The 23,473-nt window shown below is 45.6% G+C and overlaps 1 protein-coding gene across 2 annotated transcripts in view; it reads right to left on the bottom strand.

Annotated features, from left to right (window-relative positions):
- The window catches only part of LysRS (Lysyl-tRNA synthetase), a 66,528-nt gene that overhangs the window by 20,803 nt on the left and 22,252 nt on the right, over positions 1-23,473 (bottom strand). For both annotated transcript variants that reach the window (XM_075700483.1, XM_075700489.1), the window contains 4 exons: positions 20,019-20,122; positions 17,798-17,923; positions 15,247-15,366; positions 495-657 (listed from right to left, as the gene is read on the bottom strand). In XM_075700483.1, the coding sequence (XP_075556598.1) occupies positions 495-657; positions 15,247-15,366; positions 17,798-17,923; positions 20,019-20,122 (513 nt within the window). The remainder of the gene's footprint in view (positions 1-494; positions 658-15,246; positions 15,367-17,797; positions 17,924-20,018; positions 20,123-23,473) is intronic.

The following is a 23,473-nucleotide window of genomic DNA, read 5'->3' as shown; positions in this document are numbered from 1 at the left end:
GCAAATGCAAGTCACTATGCAGTAGCTGCAGAAACCACACATATCTGTCTTGTGCCAGAAGACAGCGATGTACCCAATTATTTTGAAGTTGTCTGAAGCACAAAGTGATGTTAGCTGATCTTTGTACCTCATAGGCAAAGCTATCACCACTGCATTATTAATCTCTGTTGCCCTCTCACACCCTCCCCTTTCCCGAAGTGAGCCAACAATTCCTGCTTTTCATTTGTATCTCACACACATGCATGCAAGCATGCCTGCACCAGCAGTCTTAGATGGTATTTGTACTTAACCTGCAGTAACAAATTTAAAAAGCACTTTCTGTTCGCAGGAAGCAAGAAAGGAAGACAAGCATGATAAACCATTCATTGAACAGCTTCTAAATGTTTACTGGTAAAAAGACTCATACCTATAAGCTCTGATATTTGAACTTCATGAATAATGTGTGAATGGTGAAAACGGAAACACAACAAATTAAAAAAGGAGAAAACCCTCACCTGACACCAGGGACTCTGTAATTGTCATGAGATCATTGTAATCTGCATAGGCCATGTAGAACTCGCATGTGGTGAACTCAGGGTTGTGTGTTAGGTCGATACCCTCATTGCGGAATTGCCGGCCTATCTCATACACACGATCTAGACCACCAACAACCAGCATCTGAAGATTGGAAAACATGAAAATGTATTTAGGAAAACACAAATACTAGCAATGTGCGGATATTCCATTCGAAATATTTGCACACCTAAAAAATTAGTCTTGTATGGCCTCGATAGCCAGCTTCGCCGCAGTACAGTCATGGTATGCAGCAAAGCATACAGAATGTATTGAGGTGAAGCACATTTTCCATGCAGTGAAGCATAGTGAAGTAAACAGTGGGTACTGTCACGAGGCCACTGCTGGTGCTTTTGGCTATTTGACACTATCAGATCAAGCGCCTACACTGTGCTGCCTCTTCATGAATCTGGACAACACTAGCTGCCATGTGGAAGTCTCCGTGTCTGCTACTAATCTGGTTAAGTGCCAAAAGACAGTTTCCAAATTACAAATTTGACCAAGTGGCAAGCTCTAATGTAGTTGTGTACCACCAGGATGGTTCAATGGCAAACTGGGTTAAAACTTGGCTTTAAAAGCAGCATGGGAAATTTCAACATCAAAGAATCCAATGACTTCCTCAACAAAGAAAGCTTCTGAAGAGGCTCCTTCCACATCAGCACTGTGGAAAGACTTTGATAAGCTCATCAACCAGCAGCAATTTTCACTGCCACAAGCACAGGTTGGAAGATATGTGCATGATGAAATTTCTGACCAAAAAGAAGATTCGTGTAAGTGGTGGAGTAGCATGGCACCCGCCGTTGGCTTGACTTGCGAAGAGATACATGCCAATACCAGACACTAGTGTATCTAGTAAGCACTGTTTTTTTGGTGTCTGAAGGAATTGCGACATGCAGGAGGGTGTTGCTGCTCCCTGAGCATGCTGAGCAGCTATCCTTCTTTCATGATAACATTAAATAACTGCAGTTGTGGTATTGTTAAGCAAAAGTGTTGTACTAAAATTTTGTTGACCACAAAGCATAGTTTTTCTGTACATTACTTGCTGTGCAAATACACTTCCTTTTAAGGCGATAGCCTTAAATTGCTCATTGCATGATGGCCTTGAAAAAAAAGCAGCATCTAGTCTAGTAGTACAAAAAAAAAATCACGTGACCTTCTCTCAACAAGCGGAAGGTGGAGATGTTAATGAGCAGCGCGCACAGACAGAAAAACAGGTGCTGCGTCGGCGATGTCATGCGGTGGTGGTGGCAGTTATGGTGGCAGTTATGGCGACAGTCAACTGGGAAGCGAGAGAGCAATGAAGGATGCTCGCTTGAGGCCGAGCATATTGCGCGGTAGGCCTTGGAAGTACGCTACAGCTGAGGATGCTCCCCAAGCGAGAAACGAGGTGCGGGCAAGGCCTTCGACTGTGAGTGCTGCTTTCCTCTGGTGAGAGGATGCAACGTAATTGTGTTCGGCTTGCATTACACATTTGTAACACTTACTCGTGACAAGCATGCTGCACCATTAGGTAGTCTATTAAGTGCTCACACGTTTCAATGAGGAGGTCGACCTAAAGCGATACATGTGTACTTCCCACTGCGGCTCGTTATGTCTTGCAACAAGTCTGACCCCTCCGATCGTATAACTTGATGCATTACCAAGTGCGCAGCAGGCTTTCGCCTTCACGTGTTACAGGAGTGTAACATGCTGCCAAAGCTTTTTCTTTGTACTTCTGGTAGGTGAAAAGAATTTCATTCTTTCAAAACATAATAGCATTCGTATTTCAGTGGTAGAACAGCGATTTCACCTTTTGGTGCAGGTCCTAGCGCAGACAAAAAGCTGATTTGGTGCAGCAGCAAGCATTTTTCGCTCAGGTTACAACACACATATGCTTACCATATACCATGCAAATTTTAATTGATAGTATACTGTACTTACTCGCATAATGATCACACTTTCTTGTAAAAAAAAGTGACACAAATTCAGGGGTGCGATCATACGCGAGTTAAATTTTCCGTAAAAAGAAAAAAAAATTTTTTCATCTCGCGTTTGCTGTGGGATGACAACACGTCAACAAACAGCTGGCTGCCATATAGGGGGCTGCCGCTGTAACAGTGTGGGACTGGTGCGGGACACAGAAACAAAAATGGCGGCCAGCGGAGCAAGCCGAATGCGCCGAACGCGTTCTTTCTTCTTCTCACGAGTACATTATGTGTACTGAAACACTTTTTTTCCGTATCAGTAATGAATAATATTGTTAATATTTGCAAGTTTGCAGCAATAACGTAGCCATGTCTACTTTGAGGGGACAGAAACAGAGATGGGCGCGCTTAGCTGCCAGTGACATAGAAACACATGGCGGGCATGCTGCGAAAACTGTGGCATTTGTCTTCACTATTATCCTAATATGGCACGTTTATCTTAGCTGTGTTACAAGCGTCGGCGTATGAATAGGGTACACTTATAACATATCAGTGTAAACAAGGCTACTATCGTTGCCGCTCACGATTTGTTGCGTGCCCATGAGTGCTGACGAGAGGAATCGAAAGTCGCCTTTTTTTTAATTGTTGTTGTTGACCACAACTATTATAAAGCCTACAAATAATAAAGCCAAGGCAAGTTTGGTTGTAGCCTTTTCTTTTTCATGGAAGTGCGTAAAGTGATGAAAGGAATGAAATGAGGCATCTGCTTAAGAATGTTTGGTGCGTGCAGACCGCTTGGTATGTCTTGAACAGTCATTCACGTAGCATTCGACAGATGGTAAGCGCTATCATTAGCTAGACTTGGCACATGACATATCACTGCAGCAAGTTAGGCGTGTGATCATTACAAGGGAAAGAAAAAAAGAATTTTGACGACAAAATTCGGGGGTGCGATCATTATGCAAGTAAATACAGTAGTCTATATGTTGTGGAGATGGGTTTGCATGGTCAAGAACGGACGCGATGCTCCTCCACACCGCGACGCACAAAGGGTGCAGCCGGGTTCATCGATACGGCATAGAAAAGGCACCGCCACCAGATCGTCAACAAACACGTGTTTATTAACCCAGGATGCAACACAGTGCGACAGTCACATGCGCCTGCACTGAACACGACATCATGCAATATACTTATGTCATGCCATGCACATTAGGGAGTTGCTGAATAGGGGCCGCAAAGGTTATGCGACCGAAAAAGAAAACGAAGAAGAAGAAGAAAAGCATAAGTACCACTGCGCATGCACGAGGCGCAAAGAGGCTTTTGCTTTTGCATCAGCGATGTCATTCCACCAAAACAGAGCAGAGACCATAACTCAACTCAAAGGTTTCGCGTCAATGAATATGACGGAACCTATCGAAGTGGCGGCTTTCGCTGTGTATCGCATTCGACCTCTTTCGCTAATACCATTGTGAGCATTATTCATACGCTTCATATTCTCATCTGTACATACTCATCATCGCCGTTTTGGTGTCTGGTGGTGGGGCTCTCACTCGGGAGAATAAAGAAGAGACTGGCTACCTAAAACATGTCTCACACCATTCTTAACTATGCACCATGTGTGATTTTGATCGCAGCGGCTCTTTCCAAAGCCTCGCTACCACCCCTAAACACCGAAAAAGTTCACCTTTAATTCTAGAATGTGACATCCTCCTTCAGCAAACTCTGCGGTACCACGTGGGTTCAATGAACATCAAAATAAAGCACCACCAAGACAGTACAACGGTACTACATTGTACGTCCGTCAGAGAAAAATGCGTGAATGATGAACTGGACTCTGACAGCCCCATAGAGTTTCTCACTATATACTGAGAAACTCGACAGACGAGTCTCTGCTTCCTTTTATGATGATGATGATGATGATGATGACAGCGTGCTGTTGGCTTTGATTTTTCTGCTGCTAGCAGTGTTTTCATGCGAGACGTGTGGGTGAGTATGCGGGGAAGCTGATGCAGTGGACGGCTATTGTTGATCGTGCGCCTCAAGTCTTTTCTTGTTTAGACAGGATCTAGTGGCCAGTAAATGTATCGCACGATTGCAGTTTGGTGATGTGCTGAATGTTGGTGTCGAAAGATTGTGTTTTCCGGGAATGTATGAACTGATAAAGATAAGCGTAACTGAAGTGGGTCATTTTTTTTTTGTTCTCATTTGCGAATGTTGGCATAAGAAAACTACATAACGGGATCATATCAATGAGGTTCTACTGTATATAACAGCAACTGAAATTTTGGACACTGTACAATGTACCACTGTACTTTGGAGATGATCTGCGCATGTCATGTTGCGAACATGGCAGTGAACAAAATTGCCGGTTCTATTGAAGTTGTCACCTGTACCTTTAATTGCATTGGTGCAACCATTTCACAGCTTTCAAAATGCCGTACAAACGCTAGTACTAAGGTCTTATTGCGATAGCAATTATATGGACACTCCAGGCAGATTTCTACCAGCGCTGTGAGGGTGTGTATATAAAGTCCAAGGGAAATAAAATCGTAGCCACGTGCCGTATGGTGAATGTGCAAGTGAAAGTGTGCAATCTCGCGTGCGCGAGTGAGGAAGGCAGAGCGGAAACGCGCCCTCTTCTATTGCATGCGAGGCATGGCGGTGAGGCGAGGGAGAGGGGGGTAGGCGCACTTCTCTGGTGGCTGCTGCTTACGGCATGGCCATGTGGGCATCGTATCTTGAAAGTGATCTAAAACGTGGCCAAAGTACATGCCCGCATAGGCCTCCTCTTCAAAGCAATATATGATGTTTGCAGTATGCACGTAGTGCCGATAGCTTCGTATGCACTGTGCTTTTTATGTTTCATTCACGTTGAACCGAGAGATGCACGAAGGCCAATTCACTCACTGCTGCTGCGATACCTCACTCCAGTGTTTTGACAGCGAGTTTCTGTGGTCATCGAGCGAGATGTGTTCATGTTTACCTGCGCGCGCATGACGCCGTGCTTGTTAATTGAGTTAGTAAGCGAATGTTTACAAGTTTATACAGCCGATAAAACTAGTATCCTTACTTAGTATACAGCAAAACCTCGTTATAACGAAGTTGAAGGGGGGGTCGTAATTACTTCATTGTAACCATTAGTTCGTTAGAGCCACTATCCATTTCTATCTACAATCGGCAAGCAAGAGAGAATGTACTCACCACCAAATCTCACAGCAGCCCGCCACGCAAGAAAGAAAACGGCCGTTGCACGGAAAAAACAAGCAAAAAGAAGACAGCAAGGAATTGCTGCTTTATTCATGCCAAACGGCTCATCACTGATGGATCAACAGCCCACCAGCTGGCGGCTCACTTTGCAGAAAAACAATCCTTGATCGATTTATGCCGCGTCTTCTTCAGGCAAATGATGGCTTTTTCAGCTGCAGCTGCTGTTTCGAGTCCGTCCTCGCCATCATCATGAGCGCCAAAGTAGCAGCGCAGCAGGTCTGCCACATCCAGTGCTTGTGCGGGCGTTGGTAAGTCGGGTTTGTCAATAGGAGGCTCCGGGCTGTCGTCGACACATTCGTCACATTCATCACAGTTGTCATTAGGGACCCCCGCAACCACGTGCACAATTTCCACCTCCATTAGCTCTTCCGTCATCACTGCGTCAGCATCGGCACTGACATACGTGCAGAAGGTGTCGCAGTTGGGCACAACGCTGGCATCAAGGAGAGCGTCCCACGGCGCTAGGGCTTGGTCGCCCGCGGCACCATCATTGGCGGCAGCACTGAGAGCTTCGCTGTAATCGCTGCTGCCGATGCCAAATGAGGCATACCGGAAGCAACTGGTGATCATGCTTGCCTGCACAGCCATTCACACATCCTGTAGCATCTTGATCGCCATGGACAAGTCAATCATGGACTCGCGATTCATGCCCATATTGAGCAGAATCCGGTCGATCACACACTTGTGGTAGCCCGACCTAATGTTTATGATACTCCTTGGTCGAGGGGTTGCACAAATGCAGTGCAGTTTGGTGGCAAGAAGCATAGCTAGATGTTTTTGAGCACAGCAGCAGTGTGGTGAGCTGCAGAGTTGTCCAGTCCGAGGCATACCTTCCAGTTCAACTTGCCCAGCCGCTCGTCCCACTCCCGCAGCCATTGTGCGAAAATTTCTCTCATCATCCAAGCCTTACGGGTGGACACATAGCTCACTTGGAGCTTTCGTTTACCTTTGAAGCATCGTGGTGATGCACTTTTGCCGACCACGAAGGCCGGCATCTCTTCCGACCCATCCATGTTGGCCCAAAGCAACACGGTTACACGGACCTTGCTCTGCTTACCGCCCTGGCAGCGTTCACCTTTGAGAGCCAAGGTTTTTTGCAGCAGCATCTAGAACACGGCTGTCTCATCCGCGTTGCACAAATCCTTGGCACTGTATTTTTCTAGCAGCTGTCTAATGTTTGTCTCCACCCATGCCACTGCAGCTTCACAGTCGACAGACTGCGCTTCCCCGCTGATAGCCTTGCCGACGACGTTGTGACGCTCCTTGAAATGCTGCAGCCAGCCAACACTCTCCACAAAATCGTCGTCCCCCATGATGCATGCAAAGCCCCTCACTTTGCGCTGCAACGGTGCCAAAATCAGAGGAGTGCCACTTACTCTTGCATCCAAAAACCACTTGAAGACTGCCTTTTCTACAGCTTCGAAAGCGGGGGCTAGCAGCTTCTTTCTGTCGCCTTTTATGCCACGTGCGACAGCACTGGTGACACCTCCTTTGCTGCTCAAATTTTTCGACAGTGTGCTTAATGCTATGCCGAAATCTTCGGCATGGCACAACGTAGCTTTGTGGCCAGAGAAATAGATGGATATATGCTAGACTTGCTGCACCAATGACTGGTTCGGCATAGCGCACCTCTGGATTCTGGCGGCGACGGCTCTGGGCCTCTGCTCAGGCAGCTCGTTTTGCAGCAGCAGCAGAAGAACTTCCACCAGTTGCCTTGCTCATGGCTCAGAAAGAACTGGCTGGGAAGAAACTACTTATATATAGGCAGACAGATTATATAATAATATAAACCATCTGTGAGCCTCGGATAATCCATCTGGTGCGGAACATTTCGCACCAGCTGCCACAAACGGAGCGTAGCTTGGCGCAGCTCTCTCGCTTATCGGGAGGTTGCAGGAGGCAGCGCGTAGGCGCATAGGAATGTTGCGCGGCGAAGAGATGGCAGCAACTGACTGACGCCGCTGATGCTGCTAGCGAGTCAACTGAAGCTGGCTTTGCGTTTCTGCTTGGGAAGCACGCGCCGTGATTTGCTGATATGGAGCCGGCGCTTTGGCAACCAGAGAACTGAACACCAGTTGTCGCCATGGAAGAGAGGAGAGGGGGAAGGGGTACACGCAGTGGCAAATGGCGGCAGCTATGCATTTCAGCTTGGGCAGCAGCACATCAAGGTCAGCCGTCACTGAACCGGTGCACATGGGTGGCATTGGAGGAGGAGCGAAGAGAGCAAGGCTCGTGCCGTGCGCGAGAGATGGCGCCAGGAGTGCGCGCAGCTGGAGTAGCACGCTAGCCCCGGCTACGGAGCTGGTTATGATGAGGCATGACGGCGCCACAAAACGCAGGAACGGGTGCCAAAGAGCTGCGCTCTAAAAAAAGGTTCGTTATACCCATTGCAAAGAAATTTTAGCTTCGTTAAAACGAAGTTTTCAAAACATGGGCATCTACAGTAAAACCTCGTTAAACCGTACCCGCTTAAACAGTAGTTTCGTTTTAAAAGTAGTAAAGTCAAATCCCCGACTCAGCGGCCATTGAACATAATGTGTTTCGTATCCGCATAAACCGTACCAGCTTACTGCGTACGCATCGGTTAAAACGTAGCGTTTGAACTTTTCGTCGCGCAGACACGGCGCTGCGCCATCTCCATCGGGCAGCCCGGCAGAACAACACGCCTCAGAGATCGGAACAACGGCCTCCAAGCGCCCTGTGCATTTGCGCGTGAAGCCACATCAACATCAACATCATTTCGACGCAGTGCCAGAGAGCGTTATGGCGTCGTGCAAGCGAGGACTCGCGTCGTTCCGAAGCTTGGATAAAAAAGACGCCGGGTGCTCAGCATAGAAGAAAAATTAGACATCGTCCGTGCTATCGAACGTGACACGAAGAAGTCGGCGCTGACACACAACAGGGATCAGCTGTTGACTACAGTGTGTGGCATTTGGAATGCGAAAAAGTTGCTCGGCAGCGCTGCTGTGACCGCGAAGATATGTCGGCTACGAGGTTCGACTTTTCGCCATCGTTGCCTCTGTTGTTGCCGAAGTGTCGACTAGCGACAGTGACGAGGACGACACGGAAAGCGATAGCACGGGCGATTCAGGCCCGGCAGTGGCATAAGCTGCGCATTGCGTCAGCCTCATGAATGCAATCGACGCAACGAGAACAGGGGCGCGATAACGTAACTCTATTCCAAATGAAAAGTATTCCAAACTCCGGCACCCGGCAATGAAAAAGGCGCCCCCGGGACTTCTGCAGCACTACTGCGCATGTGCACGGAGAATACGTAACGCCAACGAGGGATGTGCCACGCGAGTGTTTGCCGAGAAGAGGGGGCTGGCTGAAAATCTGGCACGCAGCTTCAGTAAGTTTGAGGCCGCTGTCGTCGGCGTGCTAGGCCGCCGCGGCATCAAACAAAAATAACGCTTTTGTCGCGCGAAGTGAATAAATACTGCATGTTTTTCCCCTTTCATCACACTTTCTCTGAGTTCCGTTTTCGACAGGTAAGTGGGTGATCTCATGCTATTCGGTTAAACAGTACTACCGTTTAATACGTACCTTTCCCGAGCTCCGGCCAACTACGGTTTAACGAGGTTTCACTGTATTAGAATTTCAAGGGGAATCATGATTGCTTTATTATATCCATTAGTTTGTTATATCCTGTTTCGTTATAACGAGGTTTTACTGTAGCTATTTACGAATTTGCTATTGCAATTTGTGCTCTGCATTTTGGGCGAAACTGCAATTTTTGTGACAACACCACACCAAGTCACAACTTTTGCCGCTGCATCCTGACGAAGTGGAGCCAATTAACTGGCGAGCGGCAAGCCACTGCGGAAAGCTTGCCATCAGCAAGTTCGAACCAGTAGATTTCTTCGGCAATGTGGCCTTAGAAGCAGAGACTGGGTCTACATGTGATCCACCAGCAACTACTGTGGTGAATGCGCTGAACCAGATTCATGGAACCCAGCTTAAATTGGCAGCGCCGTGCAGACAAGATCACACGTGCGTATCTGTACTTCACAATGTTGCACATTGGGCTTCACAATGACTGAGTGCGAAATGCCTTTGCAGCCTTGATCATTGCAGTATTTCAAGTAGATATTACTGTGAAGACACACAACAAACAGCAAAATTACCATAAAAACGCATGTATAATATGAACCCGCATATAGTACGAGGTCAAATTTTTGGGACCTGAAATGTAAAAAAAGTTTTATCCGCATATAATACGAGTTGGGAAAACTTGAGGAAAACATTTATTTAAATTGCACTCCGCACTTCAATTGCTGTCCTCCTCAGCTGCACTCTCTTTGGATAGTTCCGTGTTGGACATATCTTCCCAGAGGTACTCATCCTCTGTGCCATCGAGCGCATTCAAGATGCTGCACTTCCTGAATGCACGACGCACAAGGTCCTCTGGTATGCTGGCCCATGCGTCCACAATCCACTTGCATAGCATGGCTGGCGAAGCCCGCTTCAGCCGCCCGGTCGGCGTCACCGCTGGCTCACCTCTCAACACAGCTTGACCGCATCCTTGAACAGCTAGTTCACGCAAACAGCTGAGCTGAGCTGAGCTGCAGCTGAGACGTCATCCCACCCGGGAAAACGACGAGTTCAGTGCCGGATTCGCGCAACAGCCTCTTCACTGATTCGGCCAAATGGCAATGAAATGCATCCAGCACGAGGATGGACAGCAACGACAACAGTGCGCCGGGCCGCCTACACCAGACGGACTTTACCCAGTCGGACACAACATCCAGCCTTTCTCATGGCATCTCACGACCACATTACTTTGGCAGCTCCTCACTGTTAGGCACTGTCTTGCGCTTGAAGACGACATAGGGCGGGAGCTTGCGTCCGTCTACCATGCACAACAACATGACGGCAACTCGCGTTTTCTTGTTGCCAGTCGACCGGACATAAACTTGTTTGGAGCCCTTTTCGTGCACGGTGAGGGGTAATGGCATGTCCAGATAAACAGGCGTTTGGGCAGCATTGCCAATTTGCCCTAGCTGGAAGTTCCTGGACTTGCGCAGCGAACTAGCATGGCGTTGGAAAGCCACAAGCAGCTCTTTGAACGATTCTGGCAGCTTTTGCGAAATCAAAGTTCGGCGTCATAAGGAAAATCCAGCATGGCACATGTAGCGATAAATCCAGTGCTTGCTCGCTTTGAAGGCAGAGCTCTCTAGCCCTTTTTCTCTTGCAAGCTCCTTAGCTTTTGCCTGCATAAGCTCCACGCTCACAGCTAGATGTGCGGCACACTGTTGGCGTACGAACTCCGTCAGGGCGAGTTCGATTTCCGGGAATGTACCCCTCTTCGGGCCGCGAAAGCTTCTTGGCGTTCCGCTGCACGCAAAAAGGGCTTCCTTCTGTCGGCGCCATCCGCAAATGCTTCCCTCGTTGATGACAAACTGCCTCCCAGCCGCACTGTTGCCGATGTCCTGTGCGGCTAAAATAACCTTTCTCTTGAAAGCAGCCGAGTACTGTTTTCATGGTCTGGACATCTTGCTCCTTCAATGCGGAATAAAAAAATGCGCTTCGCGAAGCATGGCTTGCACGTGTGCTGCCAAGGTGCGCACTCAACAATAAAGAAACGATGCTGTAGCTACGCAGCAATAACGAAACCAAAACTTTTAGCCCAAATTTCTGACTTAAATTTTTGTTCGGATCCGCATATAGTACGAGGCAAAAATTTGGGACGCTAATAATAGGAAAAAACCTCGTACTATAGGCAGGTTTTTACAGTAAGCAAGGCTTCATATACAGTCAAACCTCGATATATCGAACACTTTCTATATCACCTGGAAAATCGCACGCATTTTTAATTTTTATTTCGAACGGGGTTGGACGTAAAATGGATATATCAAACTCTGCCACCCCAGACCACGGGTGCTCTACTGACAGGCGGTGAGCTTTCCTGCAACACCCTCGAAGATGGCAGTACTGCGATGGGCGTTCCCAACTGCTGTGCACTATAGCTGCACACACCGATTGCGCCATTTGAACGCAGTGGCATATGCACGCGACGGCTTGGCTAGTTCTACAACGTCAACGACGCATTCCATTTGTCACACTGACTCCTCCTCGGTGTTGCACTCTGTGCCTGCTGCGCCTCGCGAGAACTGGTGGTTTGCATGCGCAAAGATGCGCGACAGCGCACATTTACTGGGCTCAGCCCAGGCTTATTACTTTGTTACTGACAGTGCTTCATAATGCTTCGATTGATGGATGTGGAAATCGCAGTAGAAGTAGCGGCCAAACGAAGACGCCGCCAAGGTTGATCCTGCAAGCGCTGATGTTGCCCTGCTCCCAACTTCAACTGAGGCTGGAGCTGCTTTGGCCCTTCTATGCCGCTACTACGATGCAATAGAGAGCACCAGCCTATCGCTTGTGGATCGTTTAGATTATTTTGAGGATTCCGTGTTTAAGCACTCGGCTGCAAATAACAAGTAGGCTACACTGCTGCAATAGTTTCAGCCAAATAAATAAATACTTTGTGTGAAGCTTCAAGTGAGTATTTACTGCGCCACGATTGGGGCGCGATCGGGGATCGCTGTTCGGAGCGTGCGTTCGGTTGCGCCGCGCGTGATTGGCCTAGACCACACGGTCCCGGTTGACGAAGCACGCAGCCTAGGCCAATCGCACGCTCTGAACAACGATCCCCGATTGCGCCCTTAGTTTAATGATTGATTTGCAGAAGTTTTTGACGCATTTTTTATGTGAGTTTGTACATCGAATTCTGGCTATATCAAGCTATTTCGCCATCACCGCGCTGTTTGATATATCGAGGTTCGACTGTACTAACCTGAATATTTAGCACAGTACAATGTTTAATTTTGACAGAATACTTTGACACAGAACAGAAGTACAGTTCATCCACGATATAACGAAGTAGGTAAAATTGGCAATTTGATTCGCTATATCAAAATTTAATTGCATTTAAATTTGACCTTTTATGTAAATAAGTACAGTTGCCAATCTATGTTTCTTACAAGGAAAGGGGCCGCAGAATTTTCCGGATTATCGGGCAATAGAAAAAAGCAAATTTGAATTCAGAAAACAATTCATTTTGATAAAGTTTAGGAGTCGGCGACGAACGATACGGTTTCATGCCATGTATGTAGATGATATCTTCAAATCAGCGTTACGAATTAAGCAAAGCCAGCCACACTTTCGCATGAACTCTGCCTCAGTAGCTGATAGCGTCGCCCTCACTGGAACGACACTATCAGAAAAAGCGAGCACAAGAAGCCGAAACTGCCTGCGTAACAAAACCCAAACCGCCATTCGCCAATGCGCGAGTAGTAGTATATAGACGCGCCGGAGCAAACTAGCTCTAGAACAAACCATGCAACGAAAACTGAGAGAGACAGGCGCGAGAAAAAGATTCCCTGTATTCCCACATAATGGTAACACATGCCAGGAAAGAAAAAAAAGATTAGGAAATCGGCGAACTTTTTAAATGTACAGATGGCGCCATAAATATATGGTGTCGACCATTTTGGACTTGTTTGCAGTGCCGCATATTTACGTGATTGACCCTTAAAGGGTTAAAATATTGTTCCTTTAAAAAATTTCTTCATGCCTTAGGAAGCTGAGCCAGATTTGGCGAGTATGGCAAATGAAACAGTGACCCATTAAGTTCTTAGCAATTCTATTGTTAGTGTTTCGAGCAGGTGAACTGCCAATCAAAGTGTACATCAATGTGGCTGCACAGAATGACAATGTTGAGAAGTCATATCGTATTTAATTGCGAATGATCACACTCACATAATGATCACACCCCTGAATTTTGTCGTCAAAATTCGATTTATTTTTCCGGTGTAATGGTCGTGCACCGAACTTGCTGCAGCAATGTCGTGTGCCAAATCTAGCTAATGATGATTGCGCTTACCATTTGTCGAATGCTGTCGAATGCTACGCGAACGACTCTTCAAGACATACAAAGCGGTCTGCATGCACCAAACATTCTTAAGCAGATGCCCCATTTGATTCCTTTCATCACTTTCCGCACTTCCATGAAAAAAAAGCTACGACCAAACTTGCCTTGGCTTTATTATTTGTAGGCTTTATAATGGTTGTGGTCAACAGCAACAAAAAAGGCGCCTTTCGATTCTTCTCGTCTGCACTCATGGGCACGCAACAAATCGCGAGCGGCAACGATAGTACTAGCCACGTTTACACTGATACATTAGAAGTGTACCTTATTCATATGTCGACACTTGTAACACAGCTAAGATATTCACCCACCCTTAGCGGAAACGTGCTGTATTAGGATAGTAGTGAAGACAAATGTCGCAGTTTCTGCAGCATGCCCGCCATGTGTTTGTATAACTGGCAGCTAAGTGCGCCCATCTCCGTTTCTGTCATCTCAAAGTGGACATGGCTACGTTATTGCTGCAAGCTTGCCGATATTAACAATATTATTCATTACTGATACGGAAGAAACTATTTCAATGCACGTAATGTACTCACGAGAAGAAAAAAATCTCTTTCGGCGTATTCGGCTTGCCCCGCTGGCCAACATTTTTGTTTTGGGGTCCCGCACTGTTGCAGCGGCAGTCGTCTGTTTGTTGACCTGTTGTCATCCCGCAGCAAACGCGGGATTAAAAGATTTTTTTCTATTCGCGGGAAATTTAACCCGCATAATGATTGCACCCCTAAATTTGCGACAATTTTTTTAACAAAAAAGTGCGATCATTATGCAAGTAAATACACTATATCAACAAGTACAACGAATGGGGCAAGGGGGGGGGGGATTTTTGAGCGCAGCTGTTTAAGTGTTTTGAATTCGCAATATATTGTGGCAAAGAATTTGATTCTGAATGACAGGGTCCTCTCAGCGGCGGCACCGAGCCTCTGCTCAGGCAGCTAGTTTAGCAGCTACAGCAGATGAAGCACTTCCGCCAATTGCGTCACTCATTGTTCAGAAAGAACTGGCTGATACTTGTCATGTGGTAGTGACAGCGAAGAACGACACAGTGTCGAAACTGTGAGTTACAAATTTACCTCCTTATTGGGCGAACTCGTTCCCAGCAAAACAAGTAACACTCAAGCACAACGATAGCGGCGAGCAGAGTCGGCGATCATCGAAAATCTGATCTGCGGGTCAAGCACAGGAACTTTTATACCCGACTGGTCAAAGGTTCCAGTGTAATCGTCGGTGCCCGCGTGGCTTCCAGAAAGTACTAAACAATTAGCGTCGTGCATACAATCAGATTTAAAAAATCATAAACCATGACAATCGAAACAAGTGCGAACGATACCAAACTCAGCAAACCAAACAAGCGTGAGCAAAGGCTGATACCAGCAGATGATAGTACAAAACAAGCGGTTGTGTAGGTCCGCATGACACCAGTTTCCTGCGTGCACATCACTTAAATGGCCGCTCTCATTGGACTCTGCCGCTCGCTGCAGGAACGGTCACCTAAGAGCTGTGCTTTAAGGAAAGCAGACATCACCACAACCCTATTACAACTGATAGGCTTTGCTCTTTTCTCCAGAAAGCCCTACCATGTCAACATCAACTAACCTTGAGATATAGTTCTGGAGCCACACGCATAAAGAGGTCCATGTTCAGCTCATTGTGGTGTGTAATGAAAGGTTTGGCTGTGGCACCACCCGCAATCATGTTCATCATAGGTGTCTCAACCTGCACAGGTAACATTTAGTCCATGAGTGCCAGGTATTGCAGCTCCACAGTAATACATACAACAAGCATGTTCAAGTCAAAACTCAAGCTCACAGTGCTAACAAAATATAGACTAGGTCCCTTATTAGTGACTCAAAAAGATGATGCACTCTTGAACAAGACATAATGAAAATTGATATTAGACACGTATGCTTAGCAGTGACCTCTCTGTACATGTTAACCACAAAAGTTCATGACACAGAGGAAATACAAGTACAATTTGCACTTCTGTGAGCAAGCACCATACTGAGCTTCACTAATTGCAGGGTGAATAGTCAAGCTACAACATCATTTTTTTACAACACTTGTTGTTTGAAAACTTCTACATCCTAGCCATCCTGTGCCCAGGTGATATAAGAGTGTCCTATCTTTTTTGTAAAGGAAACAGCCAAGTATGACAACTAGGAACACGTACACATTATAAACACACAAAATATGCCATAGGAGATGCACGGAGAACGAAAAAGCACATAAACTCTACGAGACAGCCTCATACCAAAGTCTTGCAGACAATGGCAAATTAAAAAAAGAAAGGTGATAAGGGGGGGGGGGGGGTCTAGAGACAGAAAAATTGCGGGAAAAATCACGTTTTTGAAAACATTTTTTTTTAGCCTTCTTCACTTTCTGCAAATCGTCAGACTTCAGTAGTTTTGCTGGAATGCTGCATGAACACTGCCCGCTGCCAGAACGAGCAAAATGGAAGCAAGGCAGGTGCAATCTTGGTCAAAAGTTCCGTAGCCACAGCAACCGTGCCCGCGGTGCTGCTATCAACGGCGCTCGCTGACACTAGCTGGTTGTGGGAATAAAAGAGAGCGAGAAGGAATATCGTTCTCGCTGCCATGCTGTGGTGGGGCAAGAACTAGCGAGCTGTTCAGTATGCCTCTTTGCAAGTCTTGCCCTCATTGAGGGCGCTCACATGTTAGAAAGCAGTGATTCTGGGGATGTGGCGCTTCGCCAGGAGCGTTTTCTCTATATGTTCGTGCTCCCGACGAAGCGCTCCAAAGCTTTTTCGCGCCAGTTGTGTCGCCTCGCCCAGCCGTCTTGGGCTTGGCTTTTATGCATAAAATGTTTTTAGCCCGAAAAATCGGAGAGCTACTTCATAACATGCAGTCATATCAACTTCAAAATCTCTGGCCTGTGGTTGGGGAAACGCTGAGGTTGGTTCCCATTACAACTGCCATCGCGTTTTAAACCTGAGACTTGATCTCGCCAGAACACCCCAGTTGTGCGGTTAAGCTTCACAGTACCAAACAGTAGGCTATGGAGCCTTACGGCATCACCTTGGCGGCAGCCCTTTCTTGTCCAAAGTGCATTCGCGCAGCAGGAGCACGAAAGGTAAAAGTGCAGCTGAATGGCATACTAGCTGACGGGCTACTTTATGATCACTGAGTAGGCGGCAGCGGTAAAGCGAGAGCGATGTTTCTTCTTGCTCTCTTTTATCCCCCCAACCAGCGAGCGTCTGCGACCGCCGTTGATGGCAGCGCTGCGATAGCGGAGCGTGGCTGCTGCAGGCACAAAATATATGCAAAATATAATAGGATATTTAAAGTAAACACAAAAACTTAAAGAGCATATGCAGTTTTATCAGATTTCATCAATAAATAACAAAGTTATCTCAAGCCAAACTGACACATCTCATAATACTTCAAGCAATAGAGAGGTTGTTTTTACTAAGTAATTTGAGCAGGAGTTTGGTATTTTAATCACAGATATGGTGGCAATGCCATTTTATAAACTACCAAACTAAAAAAATAAATGTAACTTTGTATGACCTGAGAAGGCTAGGAAAGTGGTGATTTAACATTAAAAAATTGCTCTGTACTGATTAGTAACTGAAAATTCAACTTGGCATGTTTTGTTGGATTTCCAATAGAAATAGGGCCCATATCCACGAAATGACTAGAACACCTGCAGCATCACACAACGGTGTCATCAGTATTGCAATCTGGGCATGAAAGAAATTGAGAAAGAGAAATTTGATCTTAGCCAGACATTTATTTTTCTCTAATAAGTTAAAATTCAGCCCAGAAACTTATCAGTTGGCCTGATTTACAATGCTTTCCAGTGTGTGAGCAGGAACACTTGGGATTGTTCCAAAAGCACTTCCATGCGATCTTGCAATAGCCTCAGAAGTGCCGTTGAGGCTGGCATAAGCCCTTGAGAGGGCACTTTTGGCTTAATTTCAAGCGCTATCTACATGCCTACTGGAAAGCGCCATTAGTGTCTACCTTTTCTTTGCCTTCATGTGCAGCATTGCTAGTTACCAATATATATATATATATTATATATATGCACACACAGGTGTAGGCCTCTTACTCAATGCCACACATATAACAAGTGCACAATAAACTTTTTTAACAATCAGAGCATTCAAGACAAACTATTGACTCACCTCAAGAAAGCCCATGCTGTCAAAAAACTTGCGTACGTAGTTGACCACTTTGGAACGTTTGATGAATTTTTGCCGTGTGCTCTCATTAAGAATGAGGTCCAGATATCGTTGTCGAAATCGGGTTTCCTGCATTTACCCCAGCAAGAAAATAGCCATCTAACAACAACAACAACAACAACAACAACAATACCCTGGTATGAATCAGGTGCCACAGTTTAAGGGAAGGCAAACTTTGCCAACAATACAAGGCACAGCTGTCGTAGCCTCCCAGATTGGAAACAACCATGCGTCATTAACAGATAGCAAACAGTCCATAGCGTGTTCATGCCTTCTGAGTTCAAAATGTCTGTGGTGCATGGCTCATGGACACCTAGCAAATCTTCAAAACGAAGGCATTTCTATAAGGTTAAAAATCAGATGATAAGAGAGTATGCAGGCCACTACAATTTCACAAGGACAACTTTAATAACAAGAAATGGCATAAGCTTGTGGCAAAGGATGTCACGATGATGATGCAGCTATGTTTTACCAAAGGGGCATTAAAATGAATTTCAATTTTAGATGCATGTTGTAGGCCATGTCGTGCAGGTCACTAATGAAACATTCTGCTGAGGTATACAGCTTTTATTTATAAGACACAGAAAGGGCACAGTTGACAACTCTATCAGTGCTGACATTAACTGCTGTGAGCCACAAGTCAATAACAAGCATGTGGTTGGTTCATACATTCATATTTTTGTTGACCAAGCCAGAATTCAATGCCAACTCCACTTTTATAAAAAGCTGTATATTTGCAGTTGCACTAAAAAAAACTTGTAGAACTTAGTTTACTTCTGAAGCATGCTGATCATGCAAAACTCAGCCTGGGCATCCTTCAGCATGGTCTTCCATGATGGACCCTAGATGGCACTTCAACCCCCATACCAGAAGTGAATTCAAAACTATGTATGAGCTTGCAAGATAGTTCCATGCAAGACCATGCAAGTTCTCCAAGCTGATAGCCACCTCTGAATTTCACAGTGTCTGCCTGATTGACCATCGTTGCCAGTGGATGACAATAAGCCATTTAAATGGTGCATTATTAGGGATATGCAGGTCATGTTCCCACATGATTTGCATTCACAGTGTTGGCATGGCAGTTTTGACAGAGCTGGTTTGCTTCCGTACTGTATTTATTTCTACTTTATTTGGAATAAAAATGTGCAACGTGCACAGAGTCTGAGTAGTGCGAGCTTTTAGGCTTAGTGTTATGCCCAGTGTATCGACGGTCAGCTCGCATGAGTGACTTGTGACATTGGTGTGCAAAAATAAAATACAGTTAAACCTCGATATAACAAACTTCAATATAACGAAATTCTTGATAAAACTAAGTATTTAACTTTTCATAATTTCTTGTCCATAGAACACCATGTAATTAAAACATCAATATACCGAAGTGTGTATCTATGCAATTTCAATATAACGAAATTTTGCTTCCATGGCAAAGGAATGTCGAGACAATAAATGAAAACTTCCACGCACGGATGCAGATGGTCAAATGATTGAATAACAAGCAGCTGCTTACGAACACACCTCTCAAATGTCGCGCGGCGCGACAAGAGAGGTCGCCGAAGTGAAGCCACATCACGTTCCATAAAACATGATGCGGCTCATGATCCAGGATCCCGAACCACGACAAATTTTTCCTCTACTGCAAAGCACTCTTTTTGAGAAACCCGTATGGGTTTAATGCGTAGCTTCGTGCTACATTCGAATGGATGACAATTTTTCCCTTTCAAAGAGTGGAAGTGCGAACCAAACTGAAGTTTGTGTTATGTTTGTAATGATTTTGTTCTACATCTGAAGCTCCCACAAGATTATATTTCTTCTGGCCAGGATAATTTTCATTTAATATCATTCAGAAAAAATATTTTGGTTGCAGTGTGAAAACTATTCCTGTAATAATTTGTGACAGCCCCAATAATGTGCAGTTCGTGGATGGTGGCCTGAGGCATAAGAAATATTGGGATTTTTTTTCCGGGTAAAATAATATTTTTTTTTGAGAAAGTAAGCTTGGAATCGCTTCTTCTGCCACAAAAGCAATATAATAATGATGTTTTTCTTTCATGTGATTTAAAAATGTTGACTGAACATGGTAGGCTGACCTTAACTGAAACCAGCCTACTGGGACAACTATGGCTTAGGCTCAATAGTCAAAATGCGAAATGTCAAGCAAGCCTACCTTGTCCTTGAGCCCAAAATGTAGGTGGGGCAGCATGTGTAAGCATGGAGCAAGAAGTACCATCTCCACTGGTACAATACTCAATTCACCTTTCTTTGTCTTACCTGAAGAGGTAAAAAAAAAGAAGCATATCTTAAGCTTCTCCAGCATGAATAAATTTAGCACACATACGTAAGCTCATACAAACATAAATTAAAAATACATTCAATGTCCGAGTTAACGGACTTCCTAGAAGCCACAAAAATGCCGAAATGAATAGATGCCTTTTACTGCCCCCAAAGGTTCAAAATGCCACATGCATGTTCTAAATAGCTCTGAAGGCCTCCCACTAAACTTATTTAGACGTCTCAGTGTTCGTACTGTGACAAGAGACAGCAGGTGCATGCGTGTATAATTAATGAATACTATGCACTGTGTCCCATGACAGTTGCCCCTTTTCGCTTTTGGTATGCTTCACTGCAATACATTGTGTATGCTTGATCGCGTCACACCACTAAATAGTGAAGAAGCTGACACTATGCAACATGCTTGCTGTGCTTTCCATACTTTGAACACAACAGCGAAGATGACAAGGGCAGAGTTGGCACCATTGCTGACAGCGGCAAATTCTTTTAATGAACAACAAAGCACTGAACAGCAGGAAGTCTGGTAGAGAACCTTAAAGCATCTAGCCCTAGCTTTGCTTTGGTGGCTACGGCTGCCAGTGGATAGGTGTACGAGAGTGCTGGTGGCTTCAATTATTGCTGTTTCAAACCTGCAGTCTTGCCAAAGAGTTTGAAAAATGGGACGGCAAATGGTTTTAGCATCCATGATTTCAGATGTTATACATTAGCTCTATTGGGTATATGGCAGCGCTGTAAAGGTGTCCGATTTACCAGGCATGTCTGAAAAATCGGTTGTTGACTGTTGTTCACGAAAAATGCCTAAAAGAAAACCTAGTTCTAGAAGGGCATGCAATGAGGCTCAATATCTATTCCTGGCATGCTTCTGTATGTCTCAATCTGCCTTAATGCACTGGAACAGTAATCCAGTTTTAACGTGACAGCGTTCAGGAGCCCGTACTGCAGAAAATCCGACGTCCTGCGTTGGACGTCGCACCGGCAAAAAGATTTTCAGACAATGTATACCCAGGCCTTCCATATGATGCAAGGAATTGACTGAACTAATTGAATTTCTCAAGCTAAAATACATAGAAAAATCGTAAACGACAACTTGCACACAAGCTATACACATGCTAGCTCTCGAATTGTAATTTGACGATACGATAAAACATAATTCTGTTACGTGAAAACTCAAAGAAACCCCTTCACACACACCAGGGTGTCTACCAAGTTGGCATTTCCAAATTCCCCGAGTTTTCCAGGTTTTCCCTCAGTGCCGTTGCACACTTCCCTGAGTGATGCAGAACTATGTTTTATGTCAAGACGGGCTGAAACCATATCGCCTAATGCTGTCACTCTCTAGTAAGCACACGAAAAAAATAAAAAAGCGACTTAATCCAATTTGAATACTAAGGAGTAGTGTTTATGTTATTCAAAAAGAGAATAGAAGGCAGGGGTTAGTGAAATGCACAGCAAATAATGTGTCTTCGAAAAAAATTGCAAATGAAGTCTGATATTCACAAATACGAATAAAAAGGAGATGCCCATAGAAGCAAATATATTCGAATATGAGCTATTTCTATCAACTGATAGCAAGCTCATGCAGTGGTATGAGGCCCGAACTCTGTCAGAATTGAGATTCTCTCTCAGCCGCTCGTAAGTCAACCTCAACTGTCCTGACATACTCTCAGCGCGCGCACGACGCCTGAGTGTTGTGTTTCACTGCTTTAAAGAGTTTATTTTGGTTTGGATGAGGGACACCTGCATCTCGGCATCAGCCAAAATTTAGTTTTTTGAGCTCAAACTTGTTTAAAATGGCAGCAGCAAGCTTCCTTTCCCGTTTGTTCCTCAATGCATACATCATTTCTGTTCTTGTCCTCCTTCTGCCACTCGTTCACCCCTAGGACCATTTGAAGCATCTTGGCCAGTTGCACAGTCCACGACCGATTTTTAGAACTCCCTAGGGGTCGGGAAAACGTTTGAAAAATTGGCCAGTTGGAAAAAAATAAATGCGTGTCATTTACTGCCCTTAGGGGCTCAAACCGCCACAGGCACGTTCGAAAACGCTCTAAAGGCCTGTCGGTACACATATTAGTCATATTGGCGCTCATACTGTGACAGGAAATACAGGGTGCACGCGTGTATAATTAAGGAATACATACTGTGTTCTGTGCCAATAGCCCCTTCCCACACTTGTTATGCTTCACTGCAATACTTCTGCGTATGCTTCATCATGTAACATTTCGGTACAGAGGCAAAGCTGATTTTCTGGAACCGGCATTACGCAATGCACCGTGTTTTCTAAGTTCCTAAGCCAATTAGGAGGACCACAAATTCGGAATCTGTGCCATTGCTGACAGCAGCTAATTTTTTCAATAAAAAACTCGGCATCAAACGGCAAGAAGCTTCATAGCAAACGTCGAAGCAGCTAGGCCTAGCATTGCCGCAGTGGTGGCAACGGCTGCCAGCGGATCTACGTGCAAGAGTTCGAGGTGGCGAAGTAATCAAAACGGCAGCGGTGGTACCTTTGATTATTGCCATTTCGGACCCCCGGTCAGGGCAAAACATCCGCAAAATCGGACGGCGAAGAGTTCTTGCGTCCGAAATTTCACATGTTCTGATACGTTGACTCTATGGGTTACGTGGCGGTTCCGCGAAGCCGTCCGAATTATCGGGAATCCGGAAAGTCGGTCGTTGACTGCACACTGGCAACTCCTCCAGCCGACGACAGCGCGTCAAAGACGATTCATTACGATTCCTGTCTGTTGCTCGAGCCAGCATTACCGCGACTTTCGACCCTTTCAATAAAATTTGCGCTAATTTTCCCTGATAGAGGCCCAAATTCCCTGAGTTTTCCCTGATTTTTTCCAGACTACTCAAAGTCCCTGAGAATTCCCGGTTTTCCCGGTTGGTAGACACCCTACACACAAACTGGCCACGGCGTTCACAGACCGGTCGCAGCGTCTTGTCATTTTGCGCGCACCAGCGTCACGGGTGTCTTGGGGGCCATGGAGCGGCGCGCCTGGTTCCTTGCATTAACTCCAGCTGGCGCTCGCGTCCGCCGCATCACGGCAAATGCAAGAGGGCGTGGTTCCACCACAAAGCTCGCCTTCGTGCATAGCGTTTGTGGCAAGCGTTTCCAGGTAAGCATTATGATTACATACGCTCCAGTTGCCGGGAAGCGTGAGAAGCAGTCAGGGATCTTTGAATGCCATTGTGTTCCACTCTTAAAAGAGAAGCTTAAGCGTTCTCCAAATTTTTTACAGTTCAGCAGACTTCCAACTTTTAAAAACAAGCAAATGCCAAGTGGCACTGGAAAGCAGCATTAGCAAAAACATCCCCTTATGAAAGGAA

This window comes from Dermacentor variabilis, chromosome 1 (genome assembly GCF_050947875.1).
Source record: "Dermacentor variabilis isolate Ectoservices chromosome 1, ASM5094787v1, whole genome shotgun sequence".
NCBI classification, from domain to species: domain Eukaryota; kingdom Metazoa; phylum Arthropoda; class Arachnida; order Ixodida; family Ixodidae; genus Dermacentor; species Dermacentor variabilis.
The sequence above is the reverse complement of the archived record's forward strand: the minus strand, read 5'-3'. Positions and strand labels throughout refer to the sequence as shown.